At 37.0% G+C, this 25,830-nt stretch overlaps 1 protein-coding gene across 1 annotated transcript in view; it reads right to left on the minus strand.

The window, feature by feature from the left end:
• Positions 1–25,830, minus strand: part of BRWD1 (bromodomain and WD repeat domain containing 1) — a 123,001-nt gene that overhangs the window by 92,637 nt on the left and 4,534 nt on the right. Inside the window, exons 5-9 of the mRNA XM_070466778.1 lie at positions 12,055–12,205; positions 9,906–10,004; positions 9,410–9,570; positions 8,129–8,350; positions 3,021–3,121 (exon numbers count right to left, since the gene is read on the minus strand). Of these exons, the coding sequence (XP_070322879.1) occupies positions 3,021–3,121; positions 8,129–8,350; positions 9,410–9,570; positions 9,906–10,004; positions 12,055–12,205 (734 nt within the window). The remainder of the gene's footprint in view (positions 1–3,020; positions 3,122–8,128; positions 8,351–9,409; positions 9,571–9,905; positions 10,005–12,054; positions 12,206–25,830) is intronic.

Genomic DNA, 25,830 nt, shown 5'->3' on the forward strand with positions numbered 1-25,830 from the left:
TATGCTAACAATGAAAAAGAAGAAAGAGAAATTAAGGAATCAATCCCATTTACCACTGCAACAAAAAGAATAAAATACCTAGGAATAAACTTACCTAAGGAGTCAAAAGGCCTGTATACAGAAAATTATGAGACTGATAAAAGAAATCAAAGATGACATTAGCACATGGAGAGATATTCCATGCTCCTAGGCTGAAAGAATCAGTATTGTGAAAATGACTGTACTATCAAATGCAATGTAAAGATTCAGTGCAATCCCTATCACGTTACCAAAGGCATAAGTCACAGAATTAGGACAAAAAATTTCACAATTCGTATGAAAACACAAAAGACCCCAAACAGCCAAAGCAATCTTGAGAAAGAACAATGGAGCTGGAGATATCAACCTTCCTGACTTCAGACTATACTACAAAGCTACAGTCATCTGGACAGTATGATAAAAAATAGAAATATAGGCCAATGAACAAGACAGAAAGCCCAGAGATCAACCCATGCACCTATGGGCACCTTTTGACAAAGGAAGCAAGAATATACAGTGGGGCAAAGATAGTCTCTTCAATAAGTGGTGCTGGGAGAAATGGAGAATGAAGAATTGAAGAATGAAATTAAAACACTTCCTAACACCATACACAAAGATAAACTCAAAATGAATTAAAGACCTAAATGTAACATCAGAAACTATAAAACTCTTAGAGGAAAACATAGGCAGAACGCTGTATGACATAAATCACAGCAAGATCCTCTATGACTCACCTCCTACAGTAATGGGAATAAAAACAAAAATAAGTAAGTGGGACCTAATTAAACTTAAAAGCTTCTGCACAGCAAAGAAAACTATTAACAAGGTGAAGAAGACAACCCTCAAAATGGGAGAAAATAATAGCAAATGAAACAACTGACAAAGGATTAATTTTCAAAATACATAAGCAGCTCATTCAACTCAATATCAGATAAACAAACAACCCGATCAAAAAGTGGGGAAAAGACCTACATAGATGTTTTGCCAAAGACATACAGATGGCTAATAAACACATGAAAAGATGCTCAACATCACTCTAAATTATTAGAGAAATCTAAATCAAACTATAATGATATATCACCTCATACCAGTCAGAATGGCCATCATCAAAAAACCAATAAACAATAAACGCTGGAGAGGGTGTGGAGCAAACGGAACCCTCTAACACTGCTGGTGGGAATGTCAACTGATACAGCCACGATGGAAGACAGTATGGAGATTTCTTAAAAAAAAAAAAAAAACTAGGAATAAAACTACCATATGACCCAGAAATTCCACTATTAGGCATATAGCCTGAGGAAACCAAAATTGAGAAAGACACATGTACCCCAATGTTCACTCCAGCACTATTTATAATAGCTAGGTCATGGAAGTTGCAACATGGATTGTCCATCAACAGATGAATGGATAAAGCAGCTGTGGTACATACATACAGTGGAATATTACCCAGCCATAAAAAGAAATGCATCTGAGTGAGTTCTAACAAGGTAGATGAACCTAGATCCTATCATACATAAGTGAAGAAGTCAGAAAGAGAAAAACAAATATCGCATATTAATGCATGTAATATGGAATCTAAAAAGATGGTGCTGAAGAACCTATATGCAGGGCGGCAAGGGAGACACAGAGACCGAGAGCAGACTTATTGACACGGGCTGGGGAGGGGGAAGAGAGGGTGGGGTGAACGGAGAGAGCAGCACTGAAACATGTGCGCCACCACATGTAAAACAGACAGGGGGGATTTGCTGCATGACTCAGGGAGCTCAAACCAGGGCTCTGTAAAACCGAGAGAGGTGAGAAGGGGTGGGAGGCAGAAGGGAGGTTCAAGAGGGAGGGGACATACATGTATCTATGGCTGGCTGATTCATGCCGATGTATGGCAGGAAGTTAAAACAATGTTTTAAAGCAATTATTCTGCAATTAAGAATAAATTTTTTAAAAAGATAACTGCTTTAATCTAGCATACATAAATGTTGCCCTCTTACTTCTATATTACCTCATCGTATACCAAATATTTCCACACAGGCTGTTACAGGTGGGTGGATGTGAAAGGACTGTCTAACCCCCAAACTTACATGGATCCTAGCACACAGAAAGAGCAAGCCCACTAACCACTGTTCTGTAACTGAGGTAATTAAAGCTCAGAAAGTGTAAGAGAACCCATTATCAAGGCCACAGAACAGGCTCTAAAACCACCAGATAGCATGCTCCAACAGAAAAAGAAAGCAAGCTGCATATCTAACAGTAAATTTTTAGCAGCCACATCTTAAGTAAAAAGATAAAATTAGTTTTAATCCATTTAACCCAATATATCCAAAATACCACAACAATGTTAATAAAATTTTAATGAAAACTTTAATTGCTTTCATAGTATATCCTTTAACTCTTCCATAGCATACTGGACACTTACAATAGATCTCAATTTGAAAAGTTTTCATCAAAAATACTTAATCTGTACTGAGATTTCATGAAACTTCTAGTTGAAAAACTAATTCACATACTCAAGTTGTTTAAAATACACTTAAAAGTTCTATAATTACTGAATCATATCTGTTAAAAATTTAATAAGTCGATTCCTCAATTGCACCAGCCACAACCAAAGTGTTAACAGAGATGTGTGGCTAGTGGGTACCGTGATGGGCAGTGTAGGGCTATAATCCAGGTCTGATTCTTAAATAATTCCTGCCTAAATTTCTGCCTATGCATATAATTATGTATATTTCTAACATTTTTCAAAATGTTTCACATACTATCACTTTTTCAAAAACATGTGACCACTAAGAGAGAATGGCTCTGCCCCTTTAACATACCCAAATATCTAAATGGTACAGTGTCAACAGCAGTCAATATGGTACATGCACTGTATGTATCAAAAGTTAAGTTCAAAAGTAAAAAGGCAAATCACAATACATAATTTCTCTTTATAATCAGATTTCATTTTTAGACTAACCTGTAACATCATGAAAAAAGAAAAAACTTACTAAACAATTACAGCCACTTACCTGAATTTCAAGGATTCTAAATCCCACTGCCAAAAACAAACAGTCCCATCAGCACCAGTGGAAACCATGTATCTTTGCGAGCCTTTGGCCATGGGGCTGAACTAAAAAGGAATAAAACCATTTACAAATCAGTTTCCTGAGCTGGCCCCTAACATTACAGTTTAAGTTTTTCAAAGTTAATTTCAATTGACACTTTGAGTAACATGCAAGAAATCCAAAATACAGGTGACACTTCAGTGAGAACTCATAACAAATTAAAAAAAATGAAAGTCTTATCTCTAATTTATAAATATAATGTGATCTCAATAAAAGATTATTTTGGAAATGAATAAGAATGGTCAGGAAAATTTTCGTGAAGAGAAAGTAAAGATCTAGTCCTGTTGATGTGAGACCTAACACAAAGCCTCAGTAATTAAAACTATGGGGCACAGTATGTACATTATGACAGAAAGACCAGCGGAAAACTATGAAGTCCGAACTGGACCCTGATACACAGGACATACAACAGAGGAGCCATCTCAGTCAGGCGGGGAAACGACAGACCGACCACAAATGCATCAATGGTAAAGGGACAACTATGCAACAATCTGGGGAAAAATGGATCCATTCTTCAGACTATAATGCAGGATAAATGCCAAGTGATCAACATTTTAAATATTTAAATTAAAAAACCATAAATGTAATATAACAAAAGAATTATATTGTAACTTCAGAATAGGGTTAACATTTGTGTTTAACAAAGTTCCAACTGTGCTACACAAACAAGCTAGAGAAAGGAAGATCCATTTGGTCCAGAGACATCCAAGGCAGCTTATAAGATAGAGAGGGAATTATAAGGAAAACAAGAAAAACACACTCAGCAAAGGAGTAAGATGAATAAAACTACCAAAATGAGAGGGAATGTGGTATGTGATAGTAACAGAAAGATCTACATTAATACTGAAGTTACCTCCAAACACATAAGCTCTTATTACTGTCAGTTTAATTCTATATATAATCTAAAACCCTAAGAAATGATATTTGTTGCAGGTAGTCAATGTTTATTTCCATTTACTCATACACATTTCCTTTTTTTTAAATTTTTCATTCCTTCTTATTACTCCAAGCCTGGGATCACATTCCTTCTCTGCCTGAAGAATACTATTTCAAATTCCCCTTAGTGCTGTCCCATCACTAAGAAACTCTGAATCTATCTGAAAAAGTGTTTATTACACTTCAGTGGATTTTCAGTAGGTTCAGAATTCTTGACCTGCAGTCATTTCCTATCAGCACTCTCAGAAAAGCACTCCTTTGTCTATGAACCTCCACTGCTTCTACTGAGAAGCTGGCCATCGTTCTTGCTCCTTCTGTATTTTCTGCTCTGATTACTTTAAGATTTCTCTTTGTCCTTGGTTTTAAAACTTTTATTGTGGGACTTCCCTGGTGGTCCAGTGGCTAAGACTCTGCACTCCCAAAACAGGGAGCTCCAGGTTTGATCCCTGGTCAGGGAACTAGATCCCGCATGCTGCAATTTAGACCCAGACCAGTTAAATAAACATTAAAAAAAAATAAAAAAAACAAACAAAAAAACCTTTTATTGTGATGTTCCATAGTTGCAGTTTTCTGTATATTTACTCTGTTCAGGAACCTTAGCGTTTCTTCAATCTGTGGCTTTATTTCTTTAGTGTATTTTGCAAACTTCTCAGCTACTATCACTACAAACACAGCTTTTGCTTCATTCTCTCCTTCAGGAATTCCAGTTACACATATGGTACATATATATGTACACACATGTGGAATCTTTTCAGCATTTCCTACTAACCTCTTTTGGTACATTCTGAACTCTTCACTCGGTGCTTCCATTTGTTTATTTTCTCTGGCCTCATTGCCAACTCATTAATTCTCTCTTTGATTTCCTTAGTAGAATCTAGTCTGCTGTTAAAACCATCTACTGAACTACTAAATTCAGTCATATGCTTCAGTTCTCAAATTTCCTTTTTACTAATTCTAGTACTCTGATGAAATTTCATCAATAGCTGATTTTACTATGCATGGATATTTCCAAGATATATCCTCCCCAACCCTACAAGTCTGTCAAAATGTCTGCCAAGCTTCTCAGTCACCTATCAAACTGCTAAATGCCTTCAAATTCAAGCTTCCTCCCTCCGGGCTTTCCATATCTTGGCTACATAATTTCCATGTTAGTACTTTGTGAAATGGAATGGAAATGTAAACAATGACAGTCTTTATTTCTGGGGCTCCAAAATCACTGCAGATGGAGACTACAGCCATGAAATTAAAAAGACGCTTGCTCCTTGGAAGAAAAGCTATGACCAACCTAGCATATTAAAAAGCAGAGACATTAACTTTGCCAACAAAGGTCCATCTAGTCAAAGCTATGGTTTTTCCAGAAGTAATATATGGATGTGCGAGTTGGACCACAAAGAAAGCTGAGCACCGAAGAACTGATGCTTTTGAACTGTGGTGTTGGAGAAGACTCTTGAGAGTCCCTTGGACTGCAAGGAGATCAAATCAAAAGGAAATCAGTCCTGAATATTCATTGGAAGGACTGATGCTAAAGCTGAAACTCCAATACTGTGGCCACCTGAGGTGAAGAACTGACTCCTTAGAAACAACTCTGATGCTGGTAAAGATTGAAGGCAGGAGGAAAAGCGGACAACAGAGGATGAGATGGTTGAATGGGATCACCGACTCAACGAACACAAGTTTGAGCCAACTCTGGGAATTGGAGATGGGCAGAGAAGCCTGGCATGCTGCAATCCATGAGGTCGCAAGGAGTCAGACATGACTGAGCGACTGAACTGATTAGTACTCTGGATACTTTTTCACCTTCATCCAACTTTTCTATTAGTAGTTTCCAGCTATGCATTATGTCTCTTACTCCTCAAGAATGTTACTTGATACTCTTAGACAAAAGGTTCTAACTCTAATCCAGTTAGTCTAATACTAACATTATTGAGAATGTAAATTATAAGTGATATTGTATACTGCTACCCATGAGAAAGGTTATGTACTGAAATACTGACAGTGATTATTCTAAATGGTAAGATTATGGAAGTTTTCAATATTATTTGCTATTAACTACTGTCTAATTTTTTTGGCAAACAATATTACTTATCTTTTTTTTTAATAAAAAAAGAAAGCCGTTACTACAATTAGGATGGTTTATACATGCCAGTAACAACAGAGCAAAGAACATGAAAAAGATTAATATATCATGCACTTGTTTGTGTTTGAACTTCAGAGTAACCACTAGCAAGCACAGATAAGCCTTCTGATGTATAAAAACTTACTACCACACAAGTAGATTTCCTGATATATTTGTTAGGTGATAAATACAGGTGGGCCCCTATTATTAGGACAATGGGGCTTTCATTGAAGACCAGAGCTTCACTCTCATAATGAACAATCCCATAATGGTTTTTTAAGACAGATACGCTCACCAACTACTTACTATAAATGTTCTTATTTGCTGCGATATTGTCTATAAGTACATAACAAACTTTAAAATTTTAAAACCTGTGGAACATAGCGGTGATTTGAATTAATTTTTAACCTATAAAGTCCTCTAGAGAACAATATACTCATTGTCAAAAAATAAATAGGCAAACCAAAGATTTTCCTCCAATATTCAAAGTAAAACACAATCCCAATTTTAGTTGTCATCCTTAAAAAACAAGTTTGCAGTCTCTGTTCTTTAAGAATATTGACCACAGGAGTTAAGAAAAGTCACTTTTATCACACAACTTCACACCAAATCTATTTATAGGCCATTCAACATATAGCCTGGATAAATTCACATATGAAAATGAGGCACCAACATGCCTTAAAAGGCCTTATAAATCATTAGCTAATTACTAACAAAATGTAATTTCTAAAAAGTGACTGAATATTACCATTCTTGGAACTAATGGATCTAAGGCAACTACACATATAAGAGACCACCTGGAAGAGCATATGCATCAAGGTAACCAAGTATCTTTTAATTTCAATCAATGATCCTCACCTCCAACATTAAGCAGTGGGGCCTAGCAATCTCTGTTTTAAACAAAGCCTCCAAGTGACTCTCATACGCATTAAATAAAACTACTACTCCAGATCCAACAACCAACTTACAAGAAACACAAAGAAAGATGTTAATCTACACAAGGATGCAAATGGTACCCAAACAGTGGAAACTCTGTAAACCCAATTTCCTCAACAAAGAAACTGCAAAAAAATTGGACAAGATGGTGCAACTTGTTGTAAAATTCTTTTAATGTATAGCAACCAATTGTAAGGTACTGACTTTGGTTCCTAATTCACACAAACTACATAAAATAATGCTATTTATGAAAGAGTTGTGTGCGACTCTTTGCAACCCCACAGACTATATAGTCCATGGAATTCTCCAGGCCAGAATTCCAGAGTAGGTAGCCTTTCCCTTCTCCAGGGATCTTACCAACCCAGGGACTGAACCCAGGTCTCCCATATTGCATGCAGATTCTTTACCAGCTGAGCCACCAGGGAAGCCCATTTATGAAACTTTCTGAAATTTGAACATCAACAAACAAGTGTGATGATAATGTTTTTGGTTGTGTTTTTAATAAAACACAGTACACATACTGAAGCATTTACAGATGAAATGATATGAAATCTAGCATTTGCTTTAGGTACAAGGTGAAATAGATGAAGAACTGGCCAGGGCTGATGGACACAAAGGATCATCGTACTATTTTGTCTACCATCTATACAGTTCAAAATTAATGTCCACAATAAACAAAAAATATAGTTCAGCTAATTTAATCAACTTATCAAAATCCACAAATTTTAAAGGAGAAAAATTATTAACCTGTCACCATGAGTATATAATTGCCACTCACTCAGTTCAACTGTAAACCTAAAGGAAACAGTAAGTCATTCCAGTAAAGCTCTTAACTACACTAGGTATCTATTACATCACCCTTCCAAGATTCATGGAACTCTGATTGATTATATTTTCCTGATTACTAAATTTAAAATAGATCATGTAATTACTAAACATCTTATTATTTCTCATCTCCAAAGATAATGACCATTTAAAGGAAAAGGAGACAGTACACCGATGTGCACACTAAAGGGGGTTTTACCTGTAAAGATGTAATTGACCCCGTGTGTCCTTGGAGCACAGCAACTGGAGCACAGGTTCTCAGGCACCACACTCTAATTATTTTATCACAGCTCCCTGCAGCAATCATTGTATTCTCATAGTTTACTGCCATATCTGAAATTTCTGCAGAATGACCTCTTAATGTGGACAACAGGCGGCCATTGTGTGTTGACCAAATCTTCACCAAACAGTCATCTGAACCCTAAGAAAAAATATACCCCAAGATAAAATGTTAATACAGTAAGTCTTATATTTCATTAAAAAAAATACCATTCACTTGTCACACAAATTAAATGTCTGTATCTCCTCCTCTCTTTCCAACTACAGAATACTCTGAAAAAAAAAAAAAAAAAAATACTCTTCAAATTATGAATCTGATGGCCAAGAACACTTACAATGTTTTTTTCTTCAAATAATAAAAAAGATACATTCTTGAAGTTTTCATTTTTATGGCTCAGACCTATTATAAATACTATTTTCTCCAAATTCTCTGCCATATAATAAATCCAACTAAAAGTCCAAGGCTCACCCATTTAACAAAGCTAAATGTTTGTTTCGTTCACATTAAGTTAAATAACTTGGTAAGTATTAGTTAGGACACAAGTTGAGTAAGTGGCAATTTCAAAAACAAAAAACAATGGGACTGAAGCCCTCATTTTAAATAACTAAGCAATAGAGTCTCAAATTTATAGTCCCATCCAGTATCCATCCATCCAGAAAATATCTGAATATTAACTGTGAATCTCAACAATGGAAAAATGAAATCTCAACTTCTTATCCATCCTAACTTTCCCTTAAAACACTGAAATGTTAAGTTAAACTCCAAAAATTTACATGTAGTTTTATAATAATTATAAAATAATCTTTCAGTGTTAATCAATTTCCCCAGATAACAAGTAATCAATGTGAATAAGAATCACCTGTAGACATTTGGACTTTGAGGGGAGAGGGTCTTTCTAAGGTAGGGGGATTTTTTGGATTGTTTTTGTTTAATACACACGAGAACCTAATTCAGTAGGTCCAGAATGAGCTGGAGGTAATCCACAAACACCATACAAGGCCTGATTTTTTGCTTCAGAATCACAGGGGATACTTAATAAAAATGCAAATAAAAATGCAAAAATGCACGGACCCCACACCAGACCAAGTCAAAATTTCTGAGAAAGGGAAAAGACAGGTTTAATTAAGCTTTCCTAGATAATCGTGAGGCACACTCAAGTGCTCCAGATGATACCAAATTGACTTTAAAATGGTAACTCACTGTAAAGATTCTATGTCCTGTCCTATCAAATGCTACACAGTAAACAGCAGACAGATGTCCAAGAATCCTCCTGTGCATTTTTATGTGCTGATACATAGCTCCTGGAAATGCTGTGCTAAAAGTGGAACACCCTGTGAGTTGTTTTCCTCGATGGATCTCCACTAGGAAATAAAAACACGAAAATGATTAAGGGGAAGCCAGTATGTGAGAAGCTATGAAAAACTCCAAAACAATTTCTAGAGGGCCACAAAAATTAACACCTGAGAAATCCTAACGATGAAGTTTCTTCCCAATTCTGTTCTACCATAAGCACTAGTACAGATTTATTAAATAAGATTGTTTTTCATTACCTTTTATTACTTTTAGTAATAATTTTAGGAAAGCAATTATCTGAAACATTACCAGCACCTTCTTTAAAGTTTTAATACAGCAGTTACAAAGTTGGTCAAGAAATTAAAAAATTATCTTGGGCAACTGAAAAGTCAACCTCACTTACCAAGATTTGGTGGGGAACCATAATTCACCGGCATTTCAGGAGGTCTTCCTCTATGAAGAGCAGCAAAGGCAGAGCCCTTCCAAACTGTGTGCCTGCAGTCTTTAAAATGAATTTTAGATACACATAAAATCTTGAAAGTTAACCCCAAGAAAGATTTTATAGAATACTTACGTATATTGTAATAAACTGTTTATTAAAAGGTTTACCAACTAATATATTTAACAGAAAAGCCCTAGAGGTTTATTAGACTATTTCTGAAAGAAAAAAAAAAAATTTAAGACATCTCAGATACAACAACAACAACTAACATTTGTGTAGCACTTTACAATTTACAAAGTGCTTTCCACATACATCATCTCATTGAATCCTCACAACAACCCTGTGAGGTAGGTATTATCGCCAATTTACAAGTGAGGTAACTGAGGCTCAAAGGTTCCAGGACCTTTAAAGAGATCCACTGCAAATGACTTGTCAAGATGGACCATAAAACCAGATCTTTTGACTCCAAGTCCTACTCAATGACAAATGGATTTTTATTTTTCATCACAGAATTATACTATACAATCATTAGTGATAAAGGTCTTAATCGCAACTGATCCAATTTTCCCAAAATGGATGTTTTTGTAAGGAAAATTTTATTTTTTTTCATTTATATGAAAATCCTTAACTTAATTATTTAAATGCTACTGAGTTTAAAATTAATGCTGGCCAATATTACCATGACTTTAATCTCCTTAGTATTGACAAATGGCTTTCCTCTTGTTTTAGGATCAGAGACAATCCTTTACACAAGAGCACATGTAGGACCTGTGAGTCTGAACACTTTATTGTGAAGTCCTACCCCTCTTAGCAAATATACAAAGACAACTGTCTAACCCCTCTAGAGGAGACAGCAGCAGAGCACAGAGTACGCTGTGCTAGAAGCTAGCTTCTGCACAGCTGGAGGAGGGAGGGAGGAAAGGCATCACATAAACCTCCACTGAGCCTCGGGTGCCCCAAACTAACAGGCATGTCATGTTTTACAGGAATGATTCATTACCACTATCATTATCAGTTACAAGGCAGCCTCTCGTGTCACTAGTACAAACAAACAGAGAAATATAGTCCCTACCCTAGGACAGCTTGCTGAAGAGCTTCTTCTACAGTCTGCCAGTTCTAAAGCAGTGCTCGTCACAAAACAACATTGAGCTTGACACAAGTAAAGAAAACAGAAGAAAACAGGCTACCCAAGCAACTACTGTATAACAACCTAAAACAGAATAATTACAAGGTGAGTAGAACACAGAGAAAGGAGGAATATGAACAGTTTCCTGATTCGTGCCACAGTGTGGCATGACTAGGCAGAGCACTGAAAAACAACTAACGCTGACAAACCGGTCTGGCATGGAAGCAAGAGGAAGGGTTGTTCCTTCTCAGTCAAACTTTACACTGGTGGGGCATCTAAGAGGCTGCAGCACAACAGCAACAGATCTTAGAATCATCGTGAGGGATGAACGTGACGGATACTCGGGATCAGAAGAGCCAACATTCTTGCCCATTAGCAGTTAAGCCACGTTGTATACATAGATCGTATCACATACATGTACTCAGTCTAAGTGATTTATACCAAGCTAACAGAAAAACAGCAATTTCAAACATTTTGCTACCACACAATTTTGCAAAAAATTAAACTGGTGGAAAAAGAACCATGCAATTGTACATTTTTGGTGCTCATTTTCAAAATGCTACCAAATTTAGAAAATCACTTCCCCTTATAACAAAGGGCTTGCAGAATCTAAATATCAAATGAAATACTCTAGCATTTAAAGAGTTTATTAGACACATACAATTACATTCAATGAAGTTATAAGTGAGCTACAAAATGGAAAATTAAGAACTCACATTGATAAAACCTCAAACACATCTCAGAATAAATTCAAGCTTTTGAGCTTAACATCTATACCTTTATCATTTTTTAAAATGCAGAAGGACCCATTAAACACTGACGTAATAGAATTCAATGCCTAGGCTAAATGCAGAGAATTTTATAGTCCACAGCATGGTTTTTAGTTACATATCACCTTTCTTCCACAATGCTTACATTACTTCACAATTATAGTAATTATTAAGCTAGTAATACAAAGCAGAACACTTCTTCAAATTAAGGTACCTTTTGCTGTACGTAGCAAAGACTGCCTTCCTGCCCCAAGTAAAGAAGTGACTCTTGAAATGCTGGGTGGGATCTCTTTATCCAGCATGGGACCGATGCGTTGGCAGATTTGCAACAGATGGTCAGGAGCCACATGCTTATTGGATAAGACCTGATTGGAGAGCAAGTTTTGAAAACAACATTTTTTACAAGAGTTTCAAAAAACAAATACTTAGGGACAAGTTTGACAAAACATGTGAGAAACATATACAAAGAAAACCACAAAATGCTGCTGTGAGAAATTAAAAAACAAAATAAGCAGTAAATTAATCTACAGATTCAAAGCCATCCCAACCAAAATCCCAGTAGGCTTTTTTTCGTTGTTAGAAATTGAAAATTTTATTCTAAAATGTATATGCAAACAGCTTAGAAAAGCCAAAGCAGCTTTGAAAAAGAGCAAAGTTGAGGACTAACCACCTGATTTCAGGACCTGTTATATAAGAACAACTGATTTTTAGCAAAGGTGCAGAAAAGAAAAGATAAATCTTTTCAAACTTGGTGTCAAAACAACGGAATATCCATTTGTCAAACTAATTATAATAATAATGAAAGTGTTAGTTGCTCAGTCATGTCCAACTCTTTGCGACCCCATAGTTTGTAGCCACCAGGCTCCACTGTTCATGGAATTCTCCAAGCAACAATACTGGAGTGGGTAGCCATTCCCTTCTCCAGGGGATCTTCCCAAACCAGGGATCAAACCTGGGTCTTTGCATTGGAGGCAGATTCTTTACCATCTGAGCCACCAGGTAATTAACTTTAATATGTACATAACACCATAAACAAAAAATATCTCAAGACATATCATAGATCTAAATGTATCATCTAAAACTGTAAAATCTATAAAAGAAAACTTTATAGAGAAAAATCTTTATGACCTGACATTAGGCAAAGATTTCGAAAATGACACCAAAATCAAAATCCACAGAAGAACAGATAGATAAAGTATACTTCACCAAAACAACTTCTGGTTTTTCAACAGGTATTGTTAAGAGGATGAAAAGACAACCACAGGCTGAAAGAAAATATTTGCAAAGTATGTATCTGATAAATGACTCATCCAGAATACATAAAAAACTATCAAGACAATAAATTTTTAAAAACCTAATTTTTAAGAATGGTTTGACTATATACCTCACCAAAGAAGATATACAGATGGCAAACAAACACATGAAAAGATGCTCAACATCACTGGTAATAGATGAAATACAAATTAAAACCATAATGAGATATCACATCTACTAAAAAAGCTAAAATCTTAAAAACTGACCAGACCAAGATCACAAGAATGTAGAGAAACTGCTGGTGGAAAGGGAAAATAATACAATCACTTTGGAAAACAGTAGGGTAGTGTCTTTAATATGACACATACATAACCATTTTATCCAGCTATAATACTCATAGATGTTTACACAAGAAAAAAGGAAGCATATGTTCACATAAAGGTTTGCACATGAATGCTCTTGAACAGCTTTCTTCTCAAGAGCCCCAAGTGAACACAATTCAAATGTCCATTAACAGGTGAATGACTAGACACATTACTGTGTCTGTACAATGAAGTATTACTCAGCAATAAGGAAATTTAGTAACACAAATTAATGGATGAATCTCAAAATAACTGTGGAAAGAATCCAGAAAAAGAGCACAGGCTGTATAATTTCATTTATATAAAACTCCAGAAAATGCAAATTAACTTATAGTTACAGAAAGCAGGTCACAGGTTACTGGGGGTTGGGAGAGAAGCAGAAGGAATTATGAAGAGGAAACCTTTAAGTGTAAGAGGTATGTTCACTATCTTCACTGTGGTGATGGGTTCATGGGTAACACATCTAAATCTATCACTCAAACACTTTATATGCAGTTTACTCTGTCAATTATATCTAAAAAAAAAAAAAAAAAACCTAATGTTACCTGATACGATTTGGCATAAATTTTAACATTTCATCCCAAGGGCTCCTCAATCATGTTGCTACCAGCATTGAAGAAGTTCTGACAAAACATCACTGTCAGGATTGTCCCCACATTCAAGACACACAGTATCTCTGCTCCCTTCCATTAATGCCAAAAATATTCCCCACGCCATTTTGACACCAACAATGCTCCACATTATTTCCAAATTCCTTGAGAAACACCACTCCAAAAAAAAATTGAAACCAAGTTCTATTAATAAATCTCTTTTGGCTCTGAATCATGAATTCAAATGTAAAATAAACTTGGATTCAAAATAAAGTTTTTGGTTCATAAACCCTGGTGACATCTTCAATTTTCCAACCTGATTTAACGTTTCCCACCATAATAGATATTCCAAGGCAAAACTCAAAAGATATTATCAGAGCTCAGATAGACCTCAAAAAAGCATTCGATACACTTAGCCCTCTGCTGCGAAGTGTCAGTACGTAAAAGTTCAAGAACTGTTGCAGATATTAGCTCATCATAAGAGTGGAAAGGAAGACAGAAGGAACTAGAAGGTAATTCCAACAGGATCAAGAAAATCAAAGATCTAAGACCTTGTCAGTAAAGAAAACCTGAAAACAAAAACCCTATTAAAGCAATTGTACTGAGTGACCTGAACAACATAAGGATTAAATATTCTATGGATTAAATATTTAAGATAAAATGACTGTGGGCAATGGCAACATGACTTCCATAAGGTGGAAAATCACACTTCTCTAATAGTTCTCTTTAAGGTTTCCACTATTTAGGTGGATGTGTGTGTCAGTCTCTCAGTCCTGTCCAGCTACTTGTGACCCCATGGTCTGCAGACCACCAGCCATCTCTGTCCATGGGATTCTCCAGGCAAGAATACTGGAGTGGGTTGCCATTTCCTTCTTCAGGGGATCTTCCCGACCTAAGAATCAAACCCAGTCTTCTGCATTGCAAGCAGATTCTTTATCTTCTGAGCCACCAAGGTAGCCCATTTAGGTGCCAGAGAAGTCTTAACTATGTACACAACCAACTCTATATGAGTTGAATGGAGACTTGTTTTTGAAGATCAGCTATAAAAGCTATGGATAAAAAAAAATTCTCCAGAGAGAAAAGGTATGGATAGAAAATTTTAAACAGATTATTTCCCAGTGGTAGAATCTTATTTTCTCTCAAGTGATATGGAAAGAGAGCTTTACAAACATGCAGTAAAAGACTGCCTGTGTTGAAGAAGCAATAAAACTGATCATTAAAATAATAGGCAAGTGGATCTAGATAAAGTCCTTATAGGAGTATGGACTCCATATGGCAGCTATTAATTCTCATGAAGAGAATTACAGATTCTCCGCATTTTTTTCTGAGGATTCTAACGTAACCAAATCAAAATAATAATAATAATCAGAGATCTGGCGTGGGGGGCACATCCTATTCTCATACAAAATAAGATGTATCTGAAAAATAATACAGTCCAATATAGACCAAAAAAAAAACAGTTCTGAATTTTTAAAAATATATTGATAAAAATTAATATAATAAGTAATAAATAGGTAATTTTCCTTTAATATTTTCAAGTCCTAGACAGGAGCATGAGTAACAGTTTCTAACAAGAGCTTCAATCAGTAATCAGTTATACAAGGTTCTCAGGAGTCAGGCCAGAAACCAAGTCCCTCCAATGGTCAAACAGCCAATCCCTCTACCATCTTGTTCATTGTAGCCATATTCAGCTTCAGGAAGTTTATCAGCCATAACCCTAGAATCACTGTGTCATTATCACCAAGTTCTGGTCATAGTGATCATGAGCCTCTTCAAGCCCTAGGTAGCAGTTATAGAAAGTGGGAGTAGAGTCTAGATAACCTAATTGGAAAATTATGGGGGAAAATAGCTTGTTCTGTAAAGTTTGGGATGCTGTAATCTAACCAGGACCTAAAATGAATATTCAATATCTTAAAGATGTACCTGTCTGACCGTTACCTTTCCCTCAAAGTTATCTTAAGCTACATCCAAAAATTCTGCAATGGAAAATGTATGAGTAAACTACCATAACTCCTGTAACAATGAAAATTACAGTACAACAATGAAACACAAGTGACAGGAAGCCCTGCCTTTTACACAAAATACAAAATTTGGTGTCTTCCTTGCTTAAGAAATTCTCCTCAGCTTCTGATGACAGACCTTATTCTTTATTTAAAAAGTGCAAGTTTAGAATATTACCACAGAAGTAAGAGGAAAAAAGAGCTTAACAGTATAGACAAAAGGACCTACGCAGAGAAATGTTCTAGTGCTGGCATGAGATCTTCATGTAAAAGCGCTTCAGTGCGTTTTAACTACAGAAAGTTAACTAGCTCTAGCTTCTCAGAACAGTGACTGCTTGCTTACCCAACAGCCATCACCTCCCCACTTCAGCATTACCTCACTTTTCCAGATTCTTTCATAACCAAGAGACCACATGATCTAGTTCTGGCCAATGAAACTGAGAAGAAATCTCCTGAGGCAAGGGAACATTCCTGGAAAAATTCTCCTCCCTATAAAATAGTCACAGGAACAAAGAATTCTTCCCTCCCAGCATTTCTAGGGTATGATGACAAGAACTGCAAAAAACCATCCAACAACGTAAAAACTGAGAGTCTGAGGTAAAAAGACCAAAATGGCAAGGCTGCTGAAGAAGAAAGGCAAAGACTGACTCTAGTGACACCATTAGACCCCTACATCGATTCTATTTATAGACATGTAAGAAACCATTGGAGATCTTTATTGTTACTTAAGCCACTGTTTCTCAGCAAATATATTTGATAAGTCTATCATGCCACATGCAATCTCACCAATCCTAACAGCATGTTTACCAATCCGAGTATCTGTAACAAAGTAATCTGCCAACCATCTCAATCAAGCCAGGCTTGCCTAGAAAATGCTATTAATGCTGACTGCTATGTTAAACAAGGGATACAGCCTTAGCTAGCATTTTTATGCAATCTATTAATATCATTTTCATCCTCCCTTAGCAAAACAATGACCCCTCTTTCTAGACCATTTAAGCTTTTCCAAATTACAAACTACTCAGGAGAAAAAAAATCTAACATTTTTGATATTGTCTGCTTGTTTGGGATCGAACCCTGGCCCTGACAGTGAAAGTCCTAACCAGTGGACTGCCAGGAATTCCCATAAGATACCTAATTTTCTTGATTAAGAGAGTTCTTTCGCTGTTTCTAGACCTATCATCAGATCATCTGACAAGAGTAAAATACAGAAAGCAAAATTCTCAGGGACTTTATCCATAAATCAACTGACTTCTGAAGCTTCTTGAAATTTGTGTGCATTAGTCTTGTCTGACTCTGTGCGACCCCATGAACTGTAGCCTGCCAGGCTCCTCTGTCCATGGGATTCTCCAGGCAAGAATACTGGAGTGAGTAGCCATGCCCTCCTCCAGAAGATGTTCCTGACCCAGGGATTGAACTAGCGTCTCTTAAGTCTCCTGCATTAGCAGGTGGGTTCTTTAACACTAGTGCCAGCACCATCTGGGAAGCCGCATTCTGAGATTTCTGCTGTATCAAATCAAGATAACAGAATTTTCTAAGCTGAAAATGACCAAAACATGGACTTATTAAAGTCTGAATCCTATATGGAACTTAATAAAGAAATAAATATCCACCGCCCCCCAAAAAAACTTCATTTTTAAAAATGTTTAACAAGATGTTAGCACTGGGTTGGCCAAAAAGTTCATTCGTTTTCACAGTTACAATGGCTTTCGTAGCACTTAGTTGTCTTAACTTCATTTGAAGTAATTTTGTTAGATTGTCTTGTGACAACTGTCATATCAGCATACATTAAAAAAAAAAACTTATTGAAATTGGTGAATTTTTGTGTAGCCATTTTAAAATTGAAGCTAGGGGAAAAAAGCAACATTTTTGGCATATTATGCTTTATTATTTCAAGAAAAGTAAAAACCCAACACAAAAGACTTGTGCAGTGTATGGAGAAGGTGCTGTGACTGATCCCAAACGTGTCAAAGGTGGTTTGTGAAGTTTTGTGCTGGAGGTTTCTCACTGGATGATGCTCCATGGTCAGGCAGACCAGATGAAGTTGATAACAATCAAAGCGAGACATTGAGAATAGTTCTACAATGAGGCAGTCAGCCAACATACTCAAAATATCCAAATCAAGGCTTCCCCGGTAGCACAGTGGATAAGAATCTGCCTGGCAATGCAGGGGACATGGCTTTGATCCTTGCTCCAGAAGATTTCACATGCTGCAGAGCAAGTAAGCCACACCTTCTGAGCCTGCGCTCTAGAGCCTCAACTATTGAGCCTGAGTGCCGCAACTACTGAAGCCTGAGCACCTAGATCCTGTGCTCTGCAACAAGAAAAGCCACCGCAATAAAGAGGCTGCATACCACAGTGAAGAACAGCCCCCACTCACCACAACTAGAGACAATCCTCTAGTTAGCAATGAAAGCGCAGAACCACCAAAATTAAATAAATAAAAAATTTAAATAATCCAAATCAAGTGCTGAAAATCATTTGCACCCACTTGGTCATGTTCATTGCTTTGATATTTGGGTGCCACATAAGCTAAGCAAAGAAAACTTTCTTGACTGCATTTCTGCATGTGAATCTCTACTTAAACATAATGAAAACAGTTGTTTTTTAAAGCAAATTGTGACAAGCGATGAAAAGTGGCTATTTTGCAATCACGTGAAATGGAAGAGATTATGGGGTAAGCAAAATGAACCACCACCAACCATATCAAAGGCTGGTCTTCATCCAAAGAAAGTGATGCTGTGTACATGGTAAGACTGGAAGGGAGTCCTCTATTATGAGCTCCTTCCAGAAAACCTAATGATTAGTTCTGATTAGACCAACTGAAAGCAGTATTCATCGAAAAGCGTCTGGAATTAGACAACAAAAAAATGCATAATCTTCCATCACGATAACACAAGACCCATGTTTCTTTGATGACCAGACAAAAACTGTTACAGCTTGGCTGGGAAGCTCTGATTTATCTGCTATATTCAGACACTGCACCTTTGGATGGTCTTTTCAAAATTCTCTTAATGAAAAAAAATTCAATTCCCTGAAAGACCGTAAAAGGCCACTGGAATAGTTCTTTGTTCAAAAAGATTAAAAAAAAAAAATCGAGGAAGATGGAATTATGATGTTGCCTGAAAAAAGGCAGAAGGTATTGGAACAAAATGGTGAACATGCTCAATAAAGTTCTCGGTTAAAATGAAAAACCGTCTCTTATTTTTACTTAAAAAACAAAGGAAATTTTTGGCCAACCCAATAAAAGAGAAGAGACCGGCACACTTTTTTTTTTTTTGGCCACACAGCTTGTGGAATCTTAGTTTCCCAACCAGAGATCCAACCTGTGACCCTTGCAGTGGAAGCGCAGAGTCCTAATCACTGGATGACCAGGGAATTCCCAATACAGCTGCACTTTTAAACACATGAATTTTACAAAAGCTACAGCCTACAGAAGATATGAAATAATAAAAGTTCTTGGTCAAATAATTTCAGTCACATGTACATAGTAAAGACCATAGATTTCAACACTAAGGCAAAACATCTCCTAGTCAGTCTGAGCTCATTATTTCACCGAGATGTCTGTACCTGTTTCAAATGATCAAAAGAAATGTACCTATTTCAAATGATCAAAAGAAATAAAACTTATTCTTTTAACTACATCTTTAAAACAAATTCATAAAATACAATACAAACATAAATCAAGAGTTTACAGAGTCATATAAAAGAAATGTAGCTGATGGAGATTCAAAGGTTCAGCTGCTAAGCCCAGAAATGTATCAAATACTAGGTAAATGCAATTAAACCCTCACAACAGAAATAGTAATTCCCAAATAAAAAGCCAGAAAGGACCCATGGCTTCACAGCTATTGGTTAAGTTACAGTTCAGAGCCAATTCCCTAGTATGTAATGATCACCTTCATGAAAACAGTACAGAATGTCACAGGAACAAAAAAGATCATGGAGGAAAGTCAGAAAGAACTTAGAAAATAATGATGACTGCATTCTCTACAAAGAGAGATGACTCAGATGGTACTCGTTAACTGACTGACAAACTGGAAAAGGCTAGACTCAAATATATTAACCAAATGCTAAAATAAAGACATTAAAAAAGAAATTATAAATGGCATAGAAAAAAAATAAAAGAATAGATATACAATTTGTATTACAGTAACTGGTATGCTGCTCCTGGTCAGCTACACCTCAAGGGGCCAGCTCCATGAACATAGGAGCCTTGTCCATCTCCTCCAGACTGGTACCCCTGGAACTGCGAATATGGCAGATACTTATTTATTGCATAAATGCACCACGCATTACTGAATGGTCAACACACAAAGCACAGCATACAGCCCAGATAAACATAACCTCATCCAAGTTACTTGTCTCTTCCAAGTTCATTTCAAACAGGAAATCATGATACATATAAGGTAATAGGGTTGCTGAGAAAACTGAGAGAGAAAATACAAAGGTTAAAGCTTTTCTGTGCAATACTTGGCAAAAAATGCCTCAAACCTTAACCATGAATACTATTTGATCCATCAAATTAACAGAGATTAAAAAGGTTATGTGGGTATGAAATCAGTGTATTACTGCATACAGTAGTAGAAAGTTTAAAAAGGAAGAAACCTAAGGAGAACAAATCAACTATTATAAAATGTAAACCATTTTGTGAAGTGAAAGTCACTCAGTCCTGTCTGACTTTGTGATCCCATGGACTATACAGTTCATGGAATTCTTCAGGCCAGAACACTGGAGTGGGTCGCCATTCCCTTCTCCAGGGGACCTTCCCAACCAAGGGATCGAACCCAGGTCTCCCGCACTGCAGGTGGACCCTTTATCAGCTGAGCCACCAGGGAAGTCAGGAAACCATTTTACTCAATGATTAAATTTCTAGAAATGTATTACAAGGGACAATTATGTACACAGACAAATAAATACATAGACATATAGCTCTCATTTTGATATTCACAGAATCACTAATAGAAAAACCTGGAAACCAACCAAATGTCCAAGAAGCACATAGTTAGGTAAAATTTTCCAGAGAAATGGCAAGGAATTAACTTTTTTACCCCAGTTTTGTTAGATTATATGCATAAAGAAAAATAAACACTTCTCATTTTAGTGATTTTTTGCATTTTCTCTTTGCTTTTGCATTTTCTGAATATTCTACAATGGACGTAAACAAGCTTTAACATTAGGCCTATTTTAAGCCACAGTTCACACAGAAAAGCTAATGAACTGATTACATGCCAGTTTTTAAATACCTATAGAAAGGTCACTATCAATATCTTCAAATATTTACATAAAAATATGGTCAAGTTTTAAGGCTTTAAATTGAGGCCCTACCACAAGGTCTTTCTCAGGCAAAGGTCTCTCCATCTAAAACCCGGCCTCACGTAAACCAATGATAATTTAACTAACTGATACCAGAAAAAAAGGGGTCAGGGACTCTCCAAATCCACAGGAAATACAGTTAACAGTTCTAACTCTACATCTAACTAGTTATGGGAAAGCTAGACAAAGTACTCACTAGGACTTCAGATTCCACATTAACAAAAATAATAAGAGGTAATAATGTATATTTACAATGTACATATCTAAGTATTTAAAGGTTTTGACTAATTCATTACATTAATAACAGCTAATACTTTACACAGTGATTATTATCTGACACTGTAGTAATAACTTTGTATACACTAGCTTACTACACGTCCCAACTAATTCTCACCTTAAAAATGAGAACAACCTGGGACTTCCCTGGTGGTCCAAAGGTTAAGAATCCGCCTACCAATGCAGTGGACATGGGTTCGATCCCTGGTCTGGGAATGAATATTCCACATGCTTCCAAACAATGAAGCCTGTGAGAGACAACCACTGAGCCTGCGTGCCTAGAACTCATGTCCTGCAACAAGAGAAGCCACCTCAATCAGAAGCCCAAGCACCACACTAAAGCCCTCACTCAGCAAGACCCAGTGCAACCAAAAATAACTTTTTCTAAGAGAGAACAAGCTGGATTATCTTCAAAATAACTTTTATCAATACCTACCCTTCACAGAGCTAAGGAAACAAATCTAAATTAACTACACCCCAGAAACTGATAAGCCCTTCTGTGAACAAAAAACAAGACTTCAGCTGTTTTCATCCCTTGCAGACAGGCAGGAAGAACTGACACAGACGAGAAAAAGAAAAAATCTGCCAAACCTTTAAACAACCGCCTGCAGACTCGCACAAGTGATGAGAATGCTAAGGAGCTTCCTCAGAGTAAGTGGCACCCACTCCCATTCCCTTCCATAGGCCTTCACCAACTACACAGGGCCAAAAACTGGACACAGAGCAGCTAGGAGAGAAACCTCCTAAGGTAAGGATAGTTCAAGGTAGAAAGCCAATGGCTGGACTGGAGAGCAAAGAGAATTCTTCATCAAACAAAAAGTTGGCAGCTGAACTATAAAACAGTACATGATCTTACGAAGTCTGGAAAGCTGGCAACTGGGCCATAAAGTATGACCTCCCAAGAATCTCATTATGGCCCAAATTTCAAAATTGGCTGAAAAAGAAAGTCTTAATCCCACCCTCAAAACATGTGAGCCAGTTATTAAATGAACGCAATTAAAGTCACACAAAAGGTCAGAGATGATCAGATACAAATGAGACTGACCCAATCCCACACTAATAGCTTGGGGGGCTGCCGGAGGAGGGGGTGGTGAGAGGCACACCTTTTTTTTTTTTTTTTTTGACCACATCTGAAAGCATGTGGGATCTTAGTTCCCCAACCAGGAATCAAACTCCTGCCCCATGCAATGGAAACACAGACTCTTAACCACTGGACCACCAGGAAAGTCCAAGTACCTTCTTTAAGGAGACTAACTATCTTTTGATGTAAAAAGGCCCAGTATACTTCAAAAGATGATGAAAAACACAGCAAAACAAAACATGAGACCCAGGGTCAAGAGACGGAGTGGCCAACAGCAGCAGCAGACTTAGAACTGGCCGATGTTGGAAAATGTTCAGCCATTATCTCCTCAAAATACTTACTCTGCCTGATGCTTCCATCCTTTCTACATGGGACTTTTAAGCTATTCATTGAACTACTTGATATCCTACAGGTTTAAGAAGCTCAGAGAATCTTCAAGTGCCCAAAACACCCACCAAGGCACATGTGGTAGGCAGTTTCTGATACGAACTCCAATATCTCCACCTTCTGGTACTGACAGACTTTGTGAGTCCCCTCCCCATGAGTAGCTTATTTCTAACCAACAGAGCACTAACACTGGGTAACATATCCATTCCTAGGTTACAAAAGAGTGTGACTTCTGTCTTGCCTGCAGGTTACCGCCTTGTCAGCTTTCATCCTCCGACAATGCAAGTTGCTAGGTTGGAGAGATCAAGTTAGTATGGAGCTGAGGGCAACCAAGAGCCAACCAGGAATCGAGTCAAGGCGCTCAGCCCAAGAGTCCACTCCAGGGACTGTAGCCAGCCAAAAACCATGTGAATGTGGAAGCAGCTCCTTCCACAGTCAAGCTTTCAGTGGAATGCCAGCTCTGGCCAACATTTTGAGTGCAACCTTGAGAGACTGAGACAGAGGATTCAGCTCAGTTGTGCCTGGCCTTCTGACAAACTGTGAGACAGTAAACCTGTGGGAATTCGCTGGTGGTCCAGTGGTTAAGACTCAGTGCTTCCAATGCAGGGGGCATGGGTTCCTTCCCTGGTCGGGCAAGTAAGATCCCATATTCTGTGTGGCATGGCCAAATAGAAATTAATTAATTAATTAATTAATTTGTGCTGTTTTAATTCAGTAAGTTTCAGATAATTTGTTATATAGTGATAATGACTATAGTATATCACATAAACCTTCTGAAAATTAAAGACAAAATTAAAATCTTGAAAAACAGCCAGAGGGAAAAACATTATATTGGGACTTCCCTGGTGGTCCAGTGATTAAGAATTCACCTTACAATGTAGGGGACACAGGCTCAAATGCCTCAATGCAACTAAGCCCAGGTGTCACTACTAAGGCTCAACACAGCCAAATTAATTAATTAAACACACACACATCTTAAAAGAAGAAACAGTAAGACTGCTGGCTCTTCAATACTAATGTGCTGAAAACGAAAAAAAAAAAAACAGAACTAACCAACCAGAATTTCACAGCTTTTAAAAAAAAATGTATTTAATAAAATCAAAACAAGTTTTCAAACCAAAAAGGAAAATGAAAATCACTGTCAACAAACTTTCATTAAAAGAAATATCAAAATAAGTTGTGGATACCAAAGAAAAAAGTAGCACAGCCAAGACCAAGTGGCTCAGACAGCAACACCACTACCATGATTTGGGACTAAGCTATTAGGTGAAGGGGAAGTCTACACATTATGACTTAACTGTCCCATCAATGTTATTACTCATAAATACTACTGATTACTACTGTGTACCCAGCACAGCAAAATCATTTTTTCAGTATGTTTACAACACTTTTTATTGTTATACAGACTAAAGAACTGAGGAAGAGATTAAATAATCTGCCTGAGATTGCATGTGTCAAAGCTATGGTTTTTCCAGTAGTCACGTATGGATGTGAGAGTTGGACCACAAAGAAAGCACCGAAGAATTAATGCTTTCGAATTGTGGTGCTGAAGAAGACTCTAATTTAGAGTCCCTCGGACTGCAGGGAGATCAAGCCAGTCAATCCCAAAGGAAATCAACCCTGAACATTCATTGGAAGGACTGGTGCTGAAGCTGAAGCTCCAATACTTTGGCCACTGATGCAAAGAGCTTACTGATTGGAAAAGATCACGATGCTGGCAAAGATTGAGGGCAAGAGGAAAAGCAGGCAACAGAGGATGAGATGGTTGGATAGCATCACTCACTCAGTGGACAAGAACTTGCACAAACTCCATAAGACACTGGAGGACAGGGAAGCCTGGCATGTTGCAGTTCATGGGGTCGCAAAGAGTCAGATACGACTTAGCAAATGAACAAGAAAATGTAGTAGCAACTAGAAAGGCAGGATTACAGCCCAAATTTCTAACTTAACACTGTCCTATTGCTAGACTACAGCTTCTTATCACACTGCTATGATCATTAAGTGTTCCCAAGTGGTATCAATGAAATGCCTACAGAAGGACAGATCTCTACAGTCAAGTATACAAAGAAAATGCAGAATCCATATGGAGAGGAAAAAAAAAGGCTCTAGAATCCACAATGAACAACAAAAATGGTAATGTGACTAGCTGCAATACAGATTTGGAATACATAGTTGTATCATTTTAGTTATTCATTTTTTGGCTGTTTGGCACAGCATACAGGATCTCAATTCCCTGACCAGGGATGGAACCCCTGACCCCTGCAGTGGAAGCACAGAGTCTTAACCACTGCCAGGGAAGTCCTGGGAGTTTTGTTTCAAATGAGTAAATAAATAGCCTTGCTATCAAAAAAAGAAAAAAGGTTAAACTTTAGACTCCAATAGAGTCTATCTGGCGGAACACCCGAATCTCACATCTTGGGTTAGAATTTTCTATCATAACCTGAGTTCTCAATCCAGTAAGAAGCTCAGGATGGTTATACCACTCTCCCCTTAATTTGGACAGTGAATTCATAAACTGAGGAAGGTTGACAAATAAGTAGAAGTGAAGAAAAGAAGCAGAGATATATTTGTACAAGTCACAGTTACTCTGATATACTAACAAATGTTGCACTTACTAAACTATTTTTAATGTTTGAAAGAATAAAAAATAATCTACTTGATAAACTTAAAATATATTTACAACACTTAAAATTCTTAGAAAGATTATGCTTAAATCTAAATGTG

Source organism: Odocoileus virginianus, chromosome 4 (genome assembly GCF_023699985.2).
Source record: "Odocoileus virginianus isolate 20LAN1187 ecotype Illinois chromosome 4, Ovbor_1.2, whole genome shotgun sequence".
Taxonomy (NCBI): Eukaryota; Metazoa; Chordata; class Mammalia; order Artiodactyla; family Cervidae; genus Odocoileus; species Odocoileus virginianus.